Source organism: Eurytemora carolleeae, unplaced genomic scaffold, assembly GCF_000591075.1.
Source record: "Eurytemora carolleeae unplaced genomic scaffold, Eaff_2.0 scaffold500, whole genome shotgun sequence".
NCBI lineage: Eukaryota > Metazoa > Arthropoda > Copepoda > Calanoida > Temoridae > Eurytemora > Eurytemora carolleeae.
The window spans coordinates 210276-229177 of record NW_019396405.1 but is presented as its reverse complement, the minus strand read 5'-3'; the positions used below and the strand labels follow the sequence as shown (position 1 = coordinate 229177).

At 31.6% G+C, this 18902-nt stretch overlaps 1 protein-coding gene across 1 annotated transcript; it reads left to right on the top strand.

Moving 5' to 3' along the window:
* The first annotated feature begins 1128 nt into the window (after window positions 1-1128).
* LOC111702607 (centrosomal protein of 104 kDa) lies at window positions 1129-18839 on the top strand. The gene is made up of 14 exons (XM_023474349.1): window positions 1129-1177; window positions 2106-2132; window positions 6324-6434; window positions 7857-8037; window positions 9390-9445; window positions 11552-11663; window positions 12028-12080; window positions 12723-12836; window positions 13336-13411; window positions 14110-14144; window positions 15076-15179; window positions 16426-16481; window positions 16869-16988; window positions 18552-18839. The coding sequence occupies exons 3-14, from the start codon at window positions 6407-6409 to the stop codon at window positions 18655-18657; spliced, it is 1041 nt and encodes a 346-aa protein (XP_023330117.1). The 5' UTR covers window positions 1129-1177; window positions 2106-2132; window positions 6324-6406; the 3' UTR covers window positions 18658-18839.
* Window positions 18840-18902: the final 63 nt, after the last annotated feature.

Sequence of the window (18902 nt, the reverse complement as noted above, 5' to 3'; positions counted from 1 at the left end):
TTATAAGCCCACAGGAAGGATATCTGAATTCCTCCATTGGAATATTAAACCCCTAGGAAGGATATCTGAATCCCTCCAGTGGAATGTAAATTACCTTGCATAAAGTTTTAAATAATAATAAATAACGATTTGTCAAACCCCTCCAATGAAAATGAAATCCCTCCGTCGCGTTGGTCTCCAGTAGAGTGAAAATCTTATGAAATTCCGTGAATCTAAAAAAAATTTAAAGAAAACAAAAGAATCTCAACAATTGGAAAACACTGGATTTTCTGTTCATTCTTTAACAGATAAATGTTTATGTACCGCTGAAAATTGGGAAGTCCGTTTGAAGTCAGGTCCGAAATTTTCTTTAAAAGCTCGACATTTTTTCTGACAAACGACCCTGTTGGTTATTTCTTCTTACTAACTGTAAATTACCGGCACGACACTAGGTTTGATTTTACAGACAAACATGAGAGAAGAAAATATATTCGGTTGCTTGCCATTAATTCAAATTATTTTGTTCTTCTCAATAGCTCTTCAAAAAGAGGAATTATGATAGTTCCTCGTTTTTTGAAAATATATTTCGGTCTTGGTTTACCCTCTTCAGTTCTAACGATATAATAACCACCAAAATTAATATTTAAAAGTGTTAACAAATCACAAGAAAATAAACAAAAAGCGTTTTTTAAATACCAAGAAAATGTTCTTGTCAAATAAAAAAGGCAAACAAAACTCTGATTATGGTTTATCTATATATAAATTTGGCTTGTCTGTCTGGTTGTTTGTGTGTCTGTTTGTTTGTATCCAATAAACGTCAAAACGTCTGAACCGATCGGGCCCAAATTTTTTGTGGGACATCACGTGACCACAGGGAAGGTTTATGAATGATAAGAATTAAAAGAATGTGTTTTAAAGGTTTTTAATTTTGTAAAAAAATTTAAATTCTTGAAAATCCGCGAATTTTTTTTTAAAAATCCGCAAAATATTTTTCTTCTTTATTTTAAAATGTAAACCAAAAGAACATGTTCACAATTTAAATAGAAGATGGGCGCGAAGCGCCCTAAAAGTCTAGTTATGTGTAAAAAAGATAATTTGTAAATGTACACTTAAAGAATGTCGATCTAATTAAATTTATTTCTTTACAGGGTGGAAGTATATAAAAGCCTGGAGATAACAGATCTTCTGGAAATACAGGGTGGGTCAAGAAACCATTAAAGTTAAATATCTTTGTAATTTGTGTTTTTTCTTTGTTTTCTTCCTTATCTTTTTATATACTCTGCATGTATAGAAATGAAAAGTTAGAGAAATAATATTAAATTTACTTGAAACATCTGAGAATTCATTGTATTCCCAGGTTGCTTTTTCAATTCAATTTAATAGAAAAGTTTTAGTATTAGAGTACTTTATTAATAAAAATTATAAGTTCTCCTTTACTCCCAAAGGCATTATTTAGAATTGTTCAAAATAATTTTATTTTTCAACATCGTCCTAGTACAAAAATAATGATTTGTTGATCAGATATGTATAAAAAGAAACAAAATTGGCTTTGAGACCTTTTTATACATGGTAAACCTGAAAAAAATTCTCACAATGAGTTTTAACATTTTAAGTATAAACTGGCCCTCATCTGTCTTTTACATTAGTTTTAACTATTTTAAAAACTTACAATTTGTGCTGGGTATTTATCAGATCAGTGTTGGCTTTCAATTCAAAAATTTCTGAGCACAATCATGTTTCAAAATTATATTCTCGAAAAACAAATTTGCTTTTGACTCCGAAGAAAATATAGATTTATGGATAGAACGATTTAAAAAAGCGAAGAAAAGAAACCTTTTAAAAGTTAAAACATGCAATTTTTTAAATTTGTTAAACTCAGATTTATGAAGCCACTTGAAAAAGTTTTATCTGTTGATTTTTATTCTTATTTTTTGAGCATTGTTTGTTTTCAAATAATTTATTATCATGTTTTAAATATGGGTCATTTCATATAAAATTTCAAAAATTCAATTTTGAATCAATTTTTGCACTTTTGAATGACACATATTAATCTTATTATGTATGCATACAAATATTTTATTTAAATAAATCTTATGAAAGAAAATAATGGTTTCTTATTGTGATAGGGACAAATGCAGTTAATGATAGAAGAGGTAAAATACATTTATAATACATGATATTGTAGATATTCCCCCCCCCCCATGTTGATTTGAGGGGGGGGGGGGAATTGTACAGAAATCATTAATATGAACCGTAATTAACTGCAATTAAACATGATTTACGTAGTATGTTATAGATACATACAATTCAATTCTAGATTAAGAATCATCAAATTGCTGACCAAATGTTTCAATACAAACAATATTATTGTTACAAAATTGTCTACTACAATTTTCTAATAAAACTTAGAATAAAGCTCTTTTGGTCCATAGTAAATTAATGATCAAAGATGACTGTATAAAACATGTATAAAGGAGCTGTAAGCGTATTTCTAGTGACCCTTCGTAAAAAGATGGAAATACTCAAGTTACAACGTTGATTAAAAATCAGGTTATTTAAAATTTTGCAAATTTTTTGCATATTTGAAATGGCATGGTCAAGGGCTTTTCAAAAATGTATAATTTTTCATTTTTTGGAGAAATTTTTTTTGCAAACATTTTTACTTTATAACTGGATTTTGCGATAAAAAATTCAATTTTTGCAAATTTGAAATTTTTTTTGCAGATTCTAGAAGTAGAGAACAAGAGCTTTCCAATGATGTATCATTTGTCATATTTGGACATCAAACATGGGATTTAGAGGGGGGGGGGGTCAAATTGACCCCCCCCGCATATCCTGGTTTTCAAGTACCCCAGCAGAGATAGGGTTAAACGCTTTGTCTGTTTAATTATGAATGAATATTCATGGTTTTTGTTTCTTAAAACTGTTTATTTTCATTTGGTTCTCTGCATAAGTAACTTGCACATTTCTTGCTATTAAAGTAATGGAGCAAGTTAGGCACTTTTGAAATGGTACCGTTGTAAATCGGACACCTTTTCCAGTCTTTTACTCTAAAGTTTTTTTGGACGAATTCATAGTATAGTCATCTTTGGTTTTGTTTAAAAATAGAATTTGTATATTAATTATAGAAGGTTTTCTACAGGTTGTATTGCAACACGAAATTTAAATCAATATTAAAAATTGTCTTACTTAGAATTTTTCTTTGATTTTTTTATAACCATATTTAGGGACATTCTTCTTTCTCATTTTTATTAACAATTATATGAACATTTTTTATGTTCTATGAAAAATAAGTGGACACTGTTTCTACGACAGCTGTTTTGAGGTTGAACATTTGGGTTTTATACTTTCATTTAAGTATTAATATTTGATATGGAAACCGAACAATGCAATGATTTAAAAAAACGTTAATACTTGCTTCCTGAAAAGAAAGCTTATATATTATTTAGAAATCCAGAATAAGTTAATTTTATATCATCGTTATTCATGAGTTTTATAACATTGGTATAATTTCAAGTGACCCTCCATGCAAAGGACAATGCATAAATTATAACGGTACCCTTGAAAGCTAATTTTGATCAAGCATGAATTTCATATCAAAGTTTTTGTTCATCTTTATCTGCGGTTTCTCTGCGAAAGTGACTTGCGCATTCCTTGCTTATTAGAAGCAACCGAGAATAGACACTTTTCCGGGTTTTTCGAGGCATGTTCCACGTTTTCGAGACTTGTTCCACGTTTTCGAGACTTGTTCCACGTTTTCGAGGCATGTTACACGTTTTCGAGGCTTGTTCCACGTTTTCGAGGCTTGTTCCACGTTTTCGAGGCTTGTTCCACGTTTTCGAGGCTTGTTCCACGTTTTCGAGGCTTGTTCCACGTTTTCGAGGCATGTTCCACGTTTTCGAGGCTTGTTCCACGTTTTCGAGGCTTGTTGCACGTTTTCGAGGCTTGGTCCACGTTTTCGAGGCATGTTCCACGTTTTCGAGGCTTGTTCCACGTTTTTAGATCACACTAAGGTTTTAAGGTTACCGTTGTAAATCGGTCATCTTTGCATGGAGGCTAACTTGAAATGTAAGGAAACCAATTAGAACATCGTAAATATAATATCATCCTGCTGAATATAGACTAGACTATAGACCATACTAGACTAGACTAGACTATAGACCATACTAGACTAGACTAGACTAGACTATAGACCATACTAGACTAGACTAGACTATAGACCATACAAGAATAGACTAGACTATAGACCATACTAGACTAGACTAGACTACAGACCATACTAGACTAGACTAGACTATAGACCATACTAGAATGGACTAGACTATAGACCATACTAGAATAGACTAGACAAAGATAATATATATATAGATATGCAGGCAGGTAGAAACCTCCTTCCTAAATTGCCTGTAGCAGACAACTAATTTTTGAACCTCTGAGAAAATGTGCAAAAAGAGACATCTATAGCAAATTGATTACTTTCTATATTCCTTTCTCCCCTTTCTGCTATCTGGAGGAAATACGCATTTGTGTTATATAAACATACAGTACGCTTTTTGTGTTTTGTATAGTTCAAGTGTTGCTATCTGGACCTGTTTGACCAATAAAATTAAATTTCAAGGTAACACAAACATACAGTACGCGTTTTGTTTATGTTATGATCAGATCAGTTGTACTTTGTCCTAGATTCGATGTACTTTTATAGTAATAATTTTTATTTAAATTGCGTTAATTTACGTATGCCATTCAGTACAACTTGCACATATAAACTTTGTCTAGTCAAACTCCTACCTCAGTTTTATTTGCATTGATTAATTTGTTTCATTAAGTACAATATGCAGTATACATTGTTGATACTATAGTACGCATTTAGTGTTATCACGCATAAACAAAGTGATAAATTAGCAACAATCCAGAGGATAAAATGCCATGCGTACGACATAGATGGTGCTTTTTGCACATTTTCTGAAGACCTCTAAATTTATACCTGTCTGCATATCTATATATATATTATCGTTGAGACTAGACTATAGACCATACTAGAATAGACTAGACTATAGACCATACTAGACTAGGCTAGACTATAGACCATACTAAACTAGACTAGACTATAGACCATACTAGAATAGACTAGACTATAGACCATACTAGAATAGACTAGACTATAGACCATACTAGAATAGACTAGACTATAGAGTATAGACTATACTAGACTAGACTAGACTATAGACTATACTAGACTAGACTAGACTTTAGACCATACTAGACTAGACTAGACTATAGACCATACTAGAATAGACTAGACTATAAACCATACTAGACTAGACNCCCCCCCCCCAGCAGGAATAGGGTTAATAGACATTTAAGGGGATCTATTAAAATGTCTATTTAAAGGATCTATTAAAGGGATCTACTAAAGGGGATCTATTGAAATGTCTATTAAAAGGATATACTAAAAGGGTCTACTAAGGGGATCGATTAAAATGTTTATTAAAAGGGATCTACTAAGGGATCTATTAAAATGTCTATTAAAAGGATCTAATAAAGGGATCTATTGAAATTTCTATTAAAAGGATATACTAAAGGGATCTACTAAGGGGATCGATTAAAATGTTTATTAAAAGGATCTACTAAAGGGATCTACTAAAGGGGATTTATTAAAATGTCTATTAAAAGTTTCTATTAAAGGGATCTATTAAAATGTCTATTTAAAAGGATCTACTAAAGGGGATCTATTGAAATGTCTATTAAAAGGATCTACTGAAGGGATCTACTAAAGGGAATCTATTAAAATGTCTATTAAAAGGATCTACTAAAGGGATCTACTAAAGGGAATCTATTGAAATGTCTATTTAAAGGATCTACTAAAGGGATCTACTGAAGGGATCTATTAAAATGTCTATTAAAAGGATCTACTAAAGGGATATATTAAAAGGGATCTAATCCCTTTAGTAGATCCCTGTAGTAGATCCCTTTAGAAGATTCCTTTAGTAGATCCCTTTAGTAGATCCCTTTAGTAGATCCCTTTAGTAGATCCCTTTAGTTGATCCCTTTAAAGATACTTTTAAAAGATCATTTTAATAGATCGCTTTAATAGATCCCTGAAGTAGATCCCTTTAGTAGATCCTTTTAGTATATCCCTTTACTAGATCCCTTTAGAGATACTTTTAATATCATTTTAATAGATCCCTTTAGTAGATCCATTTAGTAGATCCCTTTAGTAGTTCCCTTTGGAGATACTTTTAATATCATTTTAATAGATCCCTTTAGTAGATCCCTTTAGTAGATCCCTTTAGTAGATCCCTTTAGTAGATCTATTAATAAGATCCCTTAAAACTCTTATCAAGGTTTGCATGAAGAGGGTCGGGTGGCCAAATTATCTCCTCTGATTCTCCGAAAACCTCTGGATTCTGCCGACTCAGGGAATAAAATGAATAGGTCCAGATCCTTACCCCCAGGTAAACTAAAGAAAAGTAGTTCAACTTTATACAGCTAATTCAGCTAGATACAGCTAGTTCAACTGGATACAGCTAGATATAGCCAGCTTAGTTAGATTCAGCTAGTTCAATTAGATACAGCTAGATCAACTTTTCAAAGCTAGTTCAACTAAATACAGCTAGTTCACCTAGATACCGCTAGTTCAACTAGATACAGCTAGTTCACCTAGATACAGCTAGTTCAACTAGATACAGCTTATTCAGCTAGATACAGCTAGTTCAACTAGATACAGTTAGTTCATCTAGAAACAGCTAGTTAAACTAAATACAGCTAGTTCAATTAAATACAGCGAGTTCAACTAGATACGCTAGTTCAACTAGATACAGCTAGTTGAGCTACCTTGTTTAGAACTCTGCACTGCTCAGTAGTTTAACTATCCTTAACTATTTTAATTACTGCTACTTCAGTGACCGAATTTAATGAATTGAGTTAAGTAGTTCAAATTTTAACCACCGATCAAGAATCTTTTAAAATTTAAAGATTGCCCAGGTTTAATTCAAACCTAGCTCATAAAGTTGTATTTCCTGAAAAGGTTTAATAAGTTGATCTAAAAAAATTAGAACTGGATAACCATGCATTGAGCATAGACAAGGTTTGTTTATAATTCTTAACGCATAAATCATCTACTGTGAGGCCCATTCAACTATGGAATAGGAAGACGACATTAAAACAATCTTAAATGCTGTTGCTACAGGGTGTCCCAAAAACATGGGAATTCAGAGACAAATTCGATATCGTCTTTGTTATGAATTAGCATTGTAATACCTAATTTCAAAAGCCATAATATTATTATGTCTGCTAGAGTTTATTTTATGAAAAGGGTGAAAGACTGTAAAGATGTGTCTTGTGTCTATAATATCTCCGCAAGATGAACAGTGAAGACGGACAAGTTTACTCTGTTTGTATACTGCAATTTTCTTGTTTTACTAAGTACAACCGTATGCAGTCAAAACATAAACAAACAAAATGTGAACATAGCAGACGAAACTCTTACAGATTACAGCTTTCTCAGTAGGTATCACTATGCTAAATCAAAGAATTATCTAAAAAAGACGATATCGAATTCGTCAATCAATTCCAATGTTTTTTGGGACACCCTGTATAATAAAAATTTATTTTTAGAAACAGCTTTAAATCAAAATAATCGTAAACATTGTACAATTGTTGTAATGAGAGGCATATACAGGGGGGTGGGCTAAGGGAATTTTTCAGACCCCAATGGGTGCTTGAAAGAAAAAAATATGCAAGCCCACCTGCAAAAACTTCTGCATATGCCAGGCCTGGCTAAAGTTAAAATTTAACTATTTAAAATCATAACTTCAACCTATTCCACTGCAATACACTTTTTATATTCCTGATTTTACTAATTACGTCTTGTTTAGTTCCAAAACGAGATTTCCTTTACGGCAAGGATTATGTACGAGAGAGAGAATCAAAGACCCCAACTCCGCAAATATCTCGGTCAACTACTCCGATCCCGGAACCTATCTATCGATCTCCGACTCCTGCCCGTAAATGGGCAGAGGAACAAATAGAGCCTACATCTATTGAGTATGCTGAAATGTAGGTTTCATGGCATCTTTCGGATAATATCTGGCATTTTATTGGCATGAAATTTGTATAGAATAGTCCAATGCAATGCCCGATTAACAGCAGTAACTTTGAAGCCTTTACCTGATCAATAATGATTTTTCTAGGTTTTAAATCTTTAACTATTTAAATAATTCCAATGTGTAGAAATGCGGAAGTCACTTTGGTAGAGAATATGTAATTGAAAATAATTAATTTCCAAATATAAACATTTCTATCTAATTCATACTTGATCAGACAAAGCTTTTAAGGGTACAGTTGTGAATCGGGCATTGCCAACTTTTCATGGAGGGTCACTTGAAATTACCCTTACAGTCCCTTATCATCCTCATGTCGTCTATTAAGACTTGTATTTTGTCACTTTTTGAGTTATATATTATCGAAACCAAATCTTTTGTTATTGAATAGATTGATTAATAGAAAGAATGCCAGTTATTATTTACCCAGCATGGTTAGTCTATCCAGACCCTGCATGTTTAATCTGCAAGAAAATTTATTCAAAAAGAAATATTTTGCATGTGATTCAGGAGCGTGCACATTTTTAATTAGTCCTCAAATTTGGGTTTTATTCCTGCAAATATGCAATGGTGGGGGTTCATGAGTTTAGACAAATAAATGTTATTCATAAAACTTTACTTGATTCAGGTCAAAACTTTTGTATCGTTAATCCCAGGATCTAGCAGTTAATCTTACACCATAAATTAATTCTTCTTTAATATCTTTGGGAGGATAACTTAATTGAGTTGAGGGATCAAGTTTTTATCCATTGAATTCAAAAGATGTCACTGAATATATCGAGATCAAACACAAAAGTATTAACCTTCGATTCCTAATAGTGTGTCCTATTTGTGTCCTATAAGTGTTCTATTATTGTCTCAATTGTGTCCTACTAGTTTTCTATTATTGTTTTAGTTTTGTCCTGTTTGTGTCCTATTTGTGTCCTGTTGTGTGCTGTGTGTTTCTTATTTGTGTACTATTTGTGTTCTATTTGTGTCCTATTTGTGTCCTATTTGTGTCCTATTTGTGTACTATTTGTGTTCTATTTGTGTCCTATTTGTGTCCTATTTGTTTCCTATTTGTGTGCTATTTGTGTCCTATTTTTATCTTATTTGTGTCCTATTTGTGTCCTATTTGTGTCCTATTTGTGTCATATTTCTGTCATATTTCTGTCCTATTTGTGGCCTATTTGCATCTTATTTGTGTCATATTTCTGTCCTATTTGTGGCCTATTTCTGTCCTATTTATGTGCACGGTTCAATTTTTTATTTTTTGCTTTGAAGAAAAGAAAAGATATATTTATGTTTTTACAGAATTATTGTTTTCAGAGATTATGAAGATACAAACCAGGATCAGGAGAACGACAAGTATTTTCAGAAACAAGGTAAAGAAATTGAGTCTTTGCTACAAACTTTGATTTTTTAATCAGACCTTAGATATTTCAAACTATCAATATTTAAGATCAAATGATCGAAATTTTACATCATCAGGTTACAAAGCTAACATTTTGAGTTTGTAGCAAAGACTCATGCCAATTTGCTGCACAGGAATCCTGTGATAAATCAGCTGACTTATCTTTAGTTTTCCGAGCGATTACTCTTGGATTTTTTCGAAACCCAGCGCGCGATGAAAACTTACAGAATTTAGCTCAGAACATAAGTTTTGACGTACCTCTGGATACAAATATCCTTTAACGTAAAGGCTTACACATAAATGCAAAGTATTACTTCGGATTTTTTGTTCAATAAAACCCTGCAGAATAGTTTTTCATAAAACCCTTATAAACTTCTCTTGTTTTCTCTTAAAATATATTTAAGAGAAATGACGAAAGATTCTTTATTAAAGATTATTTTTAAAATAGAAATTATTTTTTGTCCGAGAAATATTTTCTTAAAAATTTATGTTTTTCAAAATAGGAATAAAGGAAAATATGTTCTGTCAAAGCAAAGTTATTCATAAATTCATAAATTCATAATATTATTTCAAGAAATTATATTTCCCGTGAAAACCATTGAAATGTTTGTTAATCCCTGTCTAAAAATGAGTCTAAGTAATAAGTTTTAGAAATTAGAGTTAAAATCCAGATTTATTTTACTTTGATAAATAGAAATTAAAAATATGTTGTTGGGACATTTTGTAGATTAATAGATAGGACATTTCATGGATAGAACATTTTATTGATAGGACTTCCAGATATAGTGTTTTATAGACAGGATTCATGCTATAAAATATTTCACAGACAGGACATTTGTAAGAAAGGACATTTCATAGATAGTATATTTAATTGATAGGATATTTAATTGATAGGATATTTCATAGATAGGATTTTGCATAGGTAGGATATTTCATTGATATGATATTTCATAGATAGGATATTTCATACATTTGATATTTCATTGATAGGATATTTTATAGGTAGGATTTTGCATAGGTAGGATATTTCATTGATATGATATTTCATAGAGATAGGATATTTCATGCATTTGATATTTCATTGATAGGATATTTTATAGGTAGGATATTTCATAGATAGGATATTTCATTGATAGAATATTTCATAGATAAGATATTTCATAGATATGATATTTCATTGATAGGATATTTCATTGATTGGATATTTCATTGATAGGATATTTCATAGATTTGATATTTCATTGATAAGACATTTCACAGATAGGATATTTCATATATAGGATATTTCATCGATAGGATATTTCACAGATAGGATATTTCATAGACAGGACATTTCATAGACAGAATATTTCATAGACAGAACATTTTACAGATAGTATATTTCATAGATTCAATAATTCAATAGATAGGATATTTCATAGATATGATATTTCATTGATAGGATATTTCATAGATGGGATATTTCATAGATTGGTTTTTTTTCATTAATATGACATTTCATAGATAGGATATTTCATAGATTGAATAGTTCAATAGATAGGATATTTCATAGATATGATATTTCATAGACAGGACATTTCATAGACAGGATATTTCATAGACAGGACATTTCATTGATAGGATATTTCATAGATAGGATATTTCATCGATAGGATAAATCATATACAAGACATTTAATAGACAGGACATTTTACAGATAGTATATTTCATAGATAGGATATTTCATCGATAGGATAAATCATATACAGGACATTTCATAGACAGGACATTTTACAGATAGGATATTTCATGCATTGAACATTTCATAGAAGACATTTCATAGACAAAAAAGTTCATAGAAAGGACATTTAAAAAACAGGACACTTCTACAAATAGGACATTTCTGGAGCTCTTGTTTTAACTATACCTCGTCTATACATTATTGTGGAGAATAAATTATAGATAGTTTCACAGTGTTCTACAAAATTAAATAAATTATCGACTAAATCATATATAACAGTCTCTTTAAAGCTAACCAATCACAATATAATACATATAACAGTCCCTTTAATGCTAACCACAACATTTATTATTCTAGAGAAGAAGAAGTTCTCCCTAGATCAGAAGAAAGTCCTAAAAGTTGCTCTAAATCTATACGGAGAAGATCTAATCTATGATTGTTTAACAAAAAATGTGAAAATTGAGTTGAGGTATTAAATAATATTAAATTCACCAAAAATGGCAATAACTGAAGTTGTGTTTTAATTGTAGAACTTAAAACCCTAATCTCCAATAGTAACATTTCTCAAATTTTTGTGGAAACTTCTGAAAGTTCAAAAAAAGCAATTGCATTCTAATCCGGGTTAACTAGACGTCAGTCGGAATAGGGTTAAGGATACCGTTGTAAATCAAGCATGCTTTTTTATTTTAACTAACAGCAATTATGTTTACACTTAATGTCACTCTATAATTAGAGGGTCAATTATGATCACTTAACCCTGAATTTATGTTTTAACAAATATTTCTGTTTCCTCAAAATTCAGATATTGATATTGTAAATTGAATAAAAACTAGGCAAACAGTATTAGAGGAATTCAAATACAAATTCGAGAAGAACGCTGAGAAAGGTATTTTTACTCTCTTCACTCTACACTCTACACTCTACACTCTACACTCTACACTCTACACTTTACACTCTACGCTTTACACTCTACTCTCTACACTCTACACTCTACATTCTACACTCTACGATCTAAACTTTACACTCTACACTCTACACTCTACACTCTACACTCTACACTCTACACTCTAAACTCTAAACTCTACACTCTACACTCTACACTCTCTGCACTCTGCACTCTGCACTCTACACTCTACACTCTACACTCTACACTCTACACTCTACACTTTACACTCTACACTCTACACTCTACACTCTACACTCTACACTCTACACTCTTCACTCTACACTCTACACTCTACACATTTCTTCATATAATTCCACACTAAAAATTTATTATATTTTCTCCCTAAAATGAAAAGTATATTCTCTGAAAACTAAACAAGATTAATATTTCCTTTCTAAAAATACAATAGCCTGGTAATTTTCGGTGCATTCGTTTTTTTACATTAACCATTGTCTGAGAAATCTTGTGCAGTAAATTTAATTTTAGTTTTATTTTAGAACTTTTTTTATTAATGGACAAAAACATTAATGCTAGAATTCACACTGTTTTTTTAATGTTTTTTCACAGTAAATTTTGCCCCAGGTTCCAAAAGAAAGCTGGTAAAAGGAACACACCAGGTTCTTGTGTTCCTTCTCAAGGATAAAATAGCCTCTGTGTTCCAAACAGCTTGTGATATCACATGCAAACTATACCAAGGTACAGATATCTTCTTTAAACAGAATGATTAAATTTTATGTTGTATTACTTGTTTGGGATTAATTTTGAGAAATTGCTAATCGGAATGGAGAAAATATTATAAAAAAGCAAATTTAGACATAAAAGCTAGCTGGGAGGATAAATGTTATTTTTCGTGATATTATTACTCTAGATGTTATTTTTCTAGATAATATTATTCTAGATATCATTTTTCCAGATACTATTATTCTAGACATTATTAATCTAGATGTTATTTTTCTAGATATTATTATTTTAGATATTATTCTTCTAGATATTATTCCAGATATCATTATTATAGACATTATTAATCTAGATATAATTATTCCCGTATATTATTATTTTAGATATTATTATTCTAGATGTCATTATTCAAGATATTTTTATTCTAGATATCATTATTCTAGATATTATTATTCTAGATATTGTTATTCTAGATAATTATTCTAGTTATTATTCTATATATTATTTATTATACTAGATGTGATTGATAATTCTATTGATCAAAGCCTGCTGACCTCCACAACAAGAGAACTGTTTTCTATATTAATGTTGAGGTGAAACTCTGCAGTTCATATTCTTAAATTACCAATATATTAAAAAACTGTAATAAACAAGTAGCGTATGCCGCAACTTTGATTATATTTAGAGAGTTTGGGTAAGCCTTATAAATGTTTATTTGAATTTCAAATGTATTTACTTGGCATCAACATTGAGACCCTCTAATTTTGTCAAATCCACTTGCATTGGAAACCAAGTTACATAGTATGCTATTGAATACCTGATTTCTAGAATTCACATCATATACCCAGATTAAATCTAAAACGTTAAGGAACAATGTCGGAGAACATCCGGGTCATTTTCTTCCTTAAATTTATTATTACAAAATCTGCAGAAAGGAAAGCCATCAGTAATTAGCGAGGTTCGTTATTAAGGTTGGTGACTCTGGATCCACTCCGATGTACGGAAAATGTCGTTTCCTTAGCATTGATAAATAAATTCCGCATATGACTTCATGCTTGCCTCTATAATCAGTGACGTCATATGAGGATTTCATCTATGCTGAAGAGACTATATTTTCCGTACATTAGAGCGCAACCAGAGTAACAAACCTTAATAAAGAACCTTGGTGTTTAGGGACCAATAATTTATGCGAAGTGACAAAGTGGGGGTCACGTGAAACTATGGCGAAACTCCCTTTAAGTATGCTTTCAGAATTTAGTTAATTTAGAAAATAATTTATTAACTTGTTTAGGGCATCCGAAAATGTACCCCGTGTGGCAGAAGCAGGAATACAAAATCAAATAGTTTGATATTTTTACTTTTTAATAATTAAGTTAGAATGAAATCTTGTCTCTCCTTAGGACTAGATTTTATAAATAGCATAAAGTGGTTGAACTCTATAGAGATGGCTCAACTATAAACTCTGATTTTGTTATCCTCTCTACAATCTGAGGTGTTAGAAATTTGTTATTTCAAACAACAAGTTCTGTTAGATAAAATATGCTTAGGTTGAAATATCAAAGGTTTACATCATCGGGTCGCAAATAGGGCTGGGCACGTTCCGACTTTTTTTAAATCGTTCCGTTCCGTTCTAGAACGAGGGCCTTCAGCTAAATCGTTCCGTTCTCGTTCCTCTTTTTTTATCGTTCCGTTCTCGTTCTGTTCCGTCCCGTTCCGTTCCGTTCTGAGTAGAAGAACGGTATTCCCGTTCCGTTCCGTGATTAAATAAAAAATCTTTAACTATTTCTAGATGATTTAGAACACATTCCTGATTTAAAATGCGTTCCCAACTTAAAACAAGTTCTTGAAAATAAGAACGCGTTAACGATTTTAACCGTTCTTTTCAAGCAATTCCCGTTCCGTTCCGTTCCGTTCCGTTCTTTTACTAATAGTTCCAATATTTTCAAGAACGCGTTCTAAGCGTTCGTTTTTTTTCGGAACGATGGGATCGTTCTTGATCGTTCCGTTCGTTCTCGGCAAAGAACGATCGTTCCACCGTTAACGCGCCCAGCCCTAGTCGCAAACATAGATAAATGTTGCTAAGAAGTTGAGTCCTTGCCACAATCTCTGATTTTCTAATCCCTTTATCTTTACAACCTAATGTCATAAACTTTAGATATTTCAAACTGTTGCACAGATATAGGGATTAGAAAATTTGAGCTGGTTGCAAAAGCTGAATTCTGAATTCTGGTGTTGAATATTGATTTTGAATCTGCAGCCCTGAATACTATTCACTGTATAATAAAGTGTGAGGAGGTAGAACATCTATCTGTTCTAGATGATCTACTTACAGAGGATATTCAACAGAAATCCTTGGCTGTGGTCAGTAAACAGTTGATTTTAAACACTTTAATACAGGGGATCTTAGGTACCCTTTTCCCAAGCGGCAACTTCCCAATGGTATTTTTACAAGTGGCAACTTCCCATATGTGCAATTTCCCAAGCTGCAACTTCTCAATGGTATTTTCCCAAGAGGCAACTTCCCAAATTTGCAATTTCCCAAGCGGCAACTTCCCCAAGCGCCAACTTCCCAAGTCTATCCTAGCCGCAGATTGTTTTTTGACACTACATTTTTTCAAAACTTGTACTATCCCTTCATTTTTCTGTGCTTTTTTATTTTGATGTTTTATCCTATTCGATAACTAAATTTTCATTTAAAGGGAGTGACCGGCTATGTAAGGTAGTTGAACTGAGTATGCAGGGTAGTGGAAAACTTCTTTCGGATTCATTTGAGCCATGTAAAACATATAAAGATCTGTAAATCCTGAGTTTGAGCGCAAATTCAACGTTCAAAACTTCTACTTTGGGGGTGGATACGTTTTCAGAATTAGATTTTTAAATTATCAGATAACGACGACATAAAATGTAAAAACAGTTCTACAATAAACTACAGACGTCATATATAGGAACATGTTGAGAAAATAAAAATTTATCTTATCATCGAAAACAAGTAATCTTGTTCAATTATTAGTTTCTATTTTCTCATTATTCTGGTTTCTCATTATTCACAAAGATTTTCGCAGATTTTCTAGAATTATTATTGAAAAGACGACATTTGAAAAATTTGAAGAAATCTGCGAATAAATTCAAAGAAAAAAAGAAATTCAATATAATAATGAAAACGAAATAATTGATTTTAGCATTAATTTATTGACAAATTTTTTAGGAGAAATATGTACCTAACCATCTAATTAGATTACTGTATAATTTTTACTTTATTTTTCGTTTATTAAAAAAACTAATTCTGAAAACGTATCCACCCCCAAAGTAGGAGTTTTGAACGTCGAATTTGCGCTCAAACTCAGGATTTAAAGATCTTTAAAAGTTTGATATGTCTCAAATGAATCCGAAAGAAGTTTTCCACAACAGTGCATACTCAGTTCAACTACCTTACATAGCTGGTCTGTCCCTTTAATTTTCATGAACAGATTTGATTAGAAATCAACACTTTTCTAGCCAGAAAAACGATTTTATCTTTTGATGTTAATCAGTCTTGTCCCACTAAGGTTAAAGGCATTTTTCCTTTTCTTTTCTTTCTGGTTTTAATTCCTATAGTAAACTGATTCAGGTGACAAGCATAAGAGTTGATTTAGTCACTTTTCTAATCACATTTTATGGAATTAGGTAAGAAACTTTATGATGACAAAAATCAAGGCGTTTCGTGCCTCGTGTGTTTTGTTTTTTTTTAGAAGAAAATTTTATAGTTTAAGGTTTCTCTTTGTACAGTGAGACCCGTAAAACTGTAAAATAGAAAGACGACAGCTAGAGTCTAGAATTAAGTTATGATTTTAAAAGGTCCGATGAATACAGCAATTGTTCACTGTAAACAGAGATATATCACCAAATTATCTGATTTCCAAGCGCTCTACGGGCAACACTGTTTACCAGCTTACTTGCAACAACATCAGATGTAAAATTTCTTAAATTTCGTCTTTTTTCTTTACAATTTCATAAGCTTCGCTGTATTGCTTAGCCATATTTGCCAAAAGTATTTATTATGTGAATGTTTAGTGATGATCCAAAAGATTCAATGAGTATAAGAAACCTGTCTAAGCTAAGCCTAGGAGCTCTAGAACATACTAGTTCTATTGTAAGGGAAGCTGGACAAGAACTAGTATTATTACTCTACAGGTATATTATTTATATTAATCAGACACTCTATAGGTTAAACATTTCATAGAAAGACCTCTTTATAGCAAATACATTTCATAACAAGGACATTTTAAAGCATGGAGATTTTAGAGATAGGACATTTCATATACATATGTATGTGCATTTCATAGAAAGGATATTTCACAGAAATGACATTTCATAAATAGAATATTTTATTGAAAGGCCATATATATTCTAGAAGGATTTTCATAGAAAGGATATTTTATAGAAAGAGCATTTTAAAGGACACATTAAAGATCGGAGAATTAACTTTTATAATTTTAAAACTTACTAAGATTTTTGATTTTTTTGCGTAAATCAAGTCCGAAAAAAAAGTTTGTCAAAATACACCAAACTGGTAATCAAAATATCCGTTTTAAAACACTAAGTTCACAAAAGTTAAATTCGAAAAAATCCCTTAAGAAATGAGCAATTATTATAAGCAAACACCCTGAAAAGATAAATGTCCAATTATCGAAAAAACTATGTAGTTATTTCGCCATAAATGAAACTATTTTTGGAATATCGAAAAATAAACAAATGGGCGGTATTCATTATAAAAATTGCAAATTTAAAATTTTTTCTTTTTATCACTGCAGTTCGTGTTGAAACCCTTTCTACCAAAGTTGTGTTATAAGCAAGGAGTATGGAATAGAAGGGAGATATAACTGACGCGGCCCGCCCTACCATATGATTATACATGCTTTACAGACGGGTACTCAAGTTGTGTAAAAAATATTCAGAATAGGTTATTGCATACGTGGTAATTGTACATCAGACAAATATTTCTTATGCAAATGAAGTATCGTCTGCAAAGCACGCATAATCATATGGTAGGGCAGGCCGCGTCAGTTGTATCTCCCTTCTATTCCATAATCCTTGGTCATAGGATTAGATACTCTGGATGTGCTCCAATGTAGGAAAAGAGATCATTATAGCAATGGACACTTTAAATCATCCTATGATGTCACTGTAATTTTATAAAAATAATAAATTTTGCGGCTCTCTAAATATAAACGAATTTAAAAATTGAGAACTTGAATTAGAATTGCATTTTTATCCGCAAACTTGTTAGCCCTACCAAAATTTGTTAAATGTGATGATTTTTAGTCCTGAATAAAGCATAGTTTGGAGATGAATGATGTGTATACAAAAGGAATTATACTTTCCACTGATCCAATCCAATAGGTCATGCACTAATACGGTTTAATCTGTACATACAGTACGCAAATGTATGTAAATGAAGACCTCAAATCAAACATTGTTTTATGAAATCCGAAGTAAGATAAACAAATACTGTACTGCGGTGCATCCCCCTGGATTTAAAGGTTTGTGGTTAACATTTATATGGTGGCTTAAACGTACTGAATGGTTTCTACCGACTTATTGGATACTACATCCGATTGCCACGCCCTATTATAAGTTAAGTATCAGTGACGTCATGTGATGATTTAGATCGTCTCTATTGCAATACAGACGACATTTATGTACATTGGAGCGCATATGCAACCTTGCTTTTTACTAAAGTAAAACTTGTATTAGGAAAGATCCAAGGATTGTGAGACAGACACTGGAGAAAGTTCCCGGGAATCGGAATATAAAGAAAATTATTGAAATTTTTGATCAAATAGATTCAAACAAAACCTAGAGATTTCGTGAATTGTTCTGAAAGTACAAAGTTCTATTTCTGACAATTGACGGAAATATACATTCATGAAAACAAACTTCTTAGATACAAACTACTGCAATATATACTCCTGAAATACAAACTCCTGAGATATTAAGTCATGAAAACAAACTTCTGAAATACAAACTCCTGAAATATAAACTCCTGAAATACAAACTCCTGAGTTATTAAGTCATGAAAACAAACTTCTGAAATACAAACTCCTG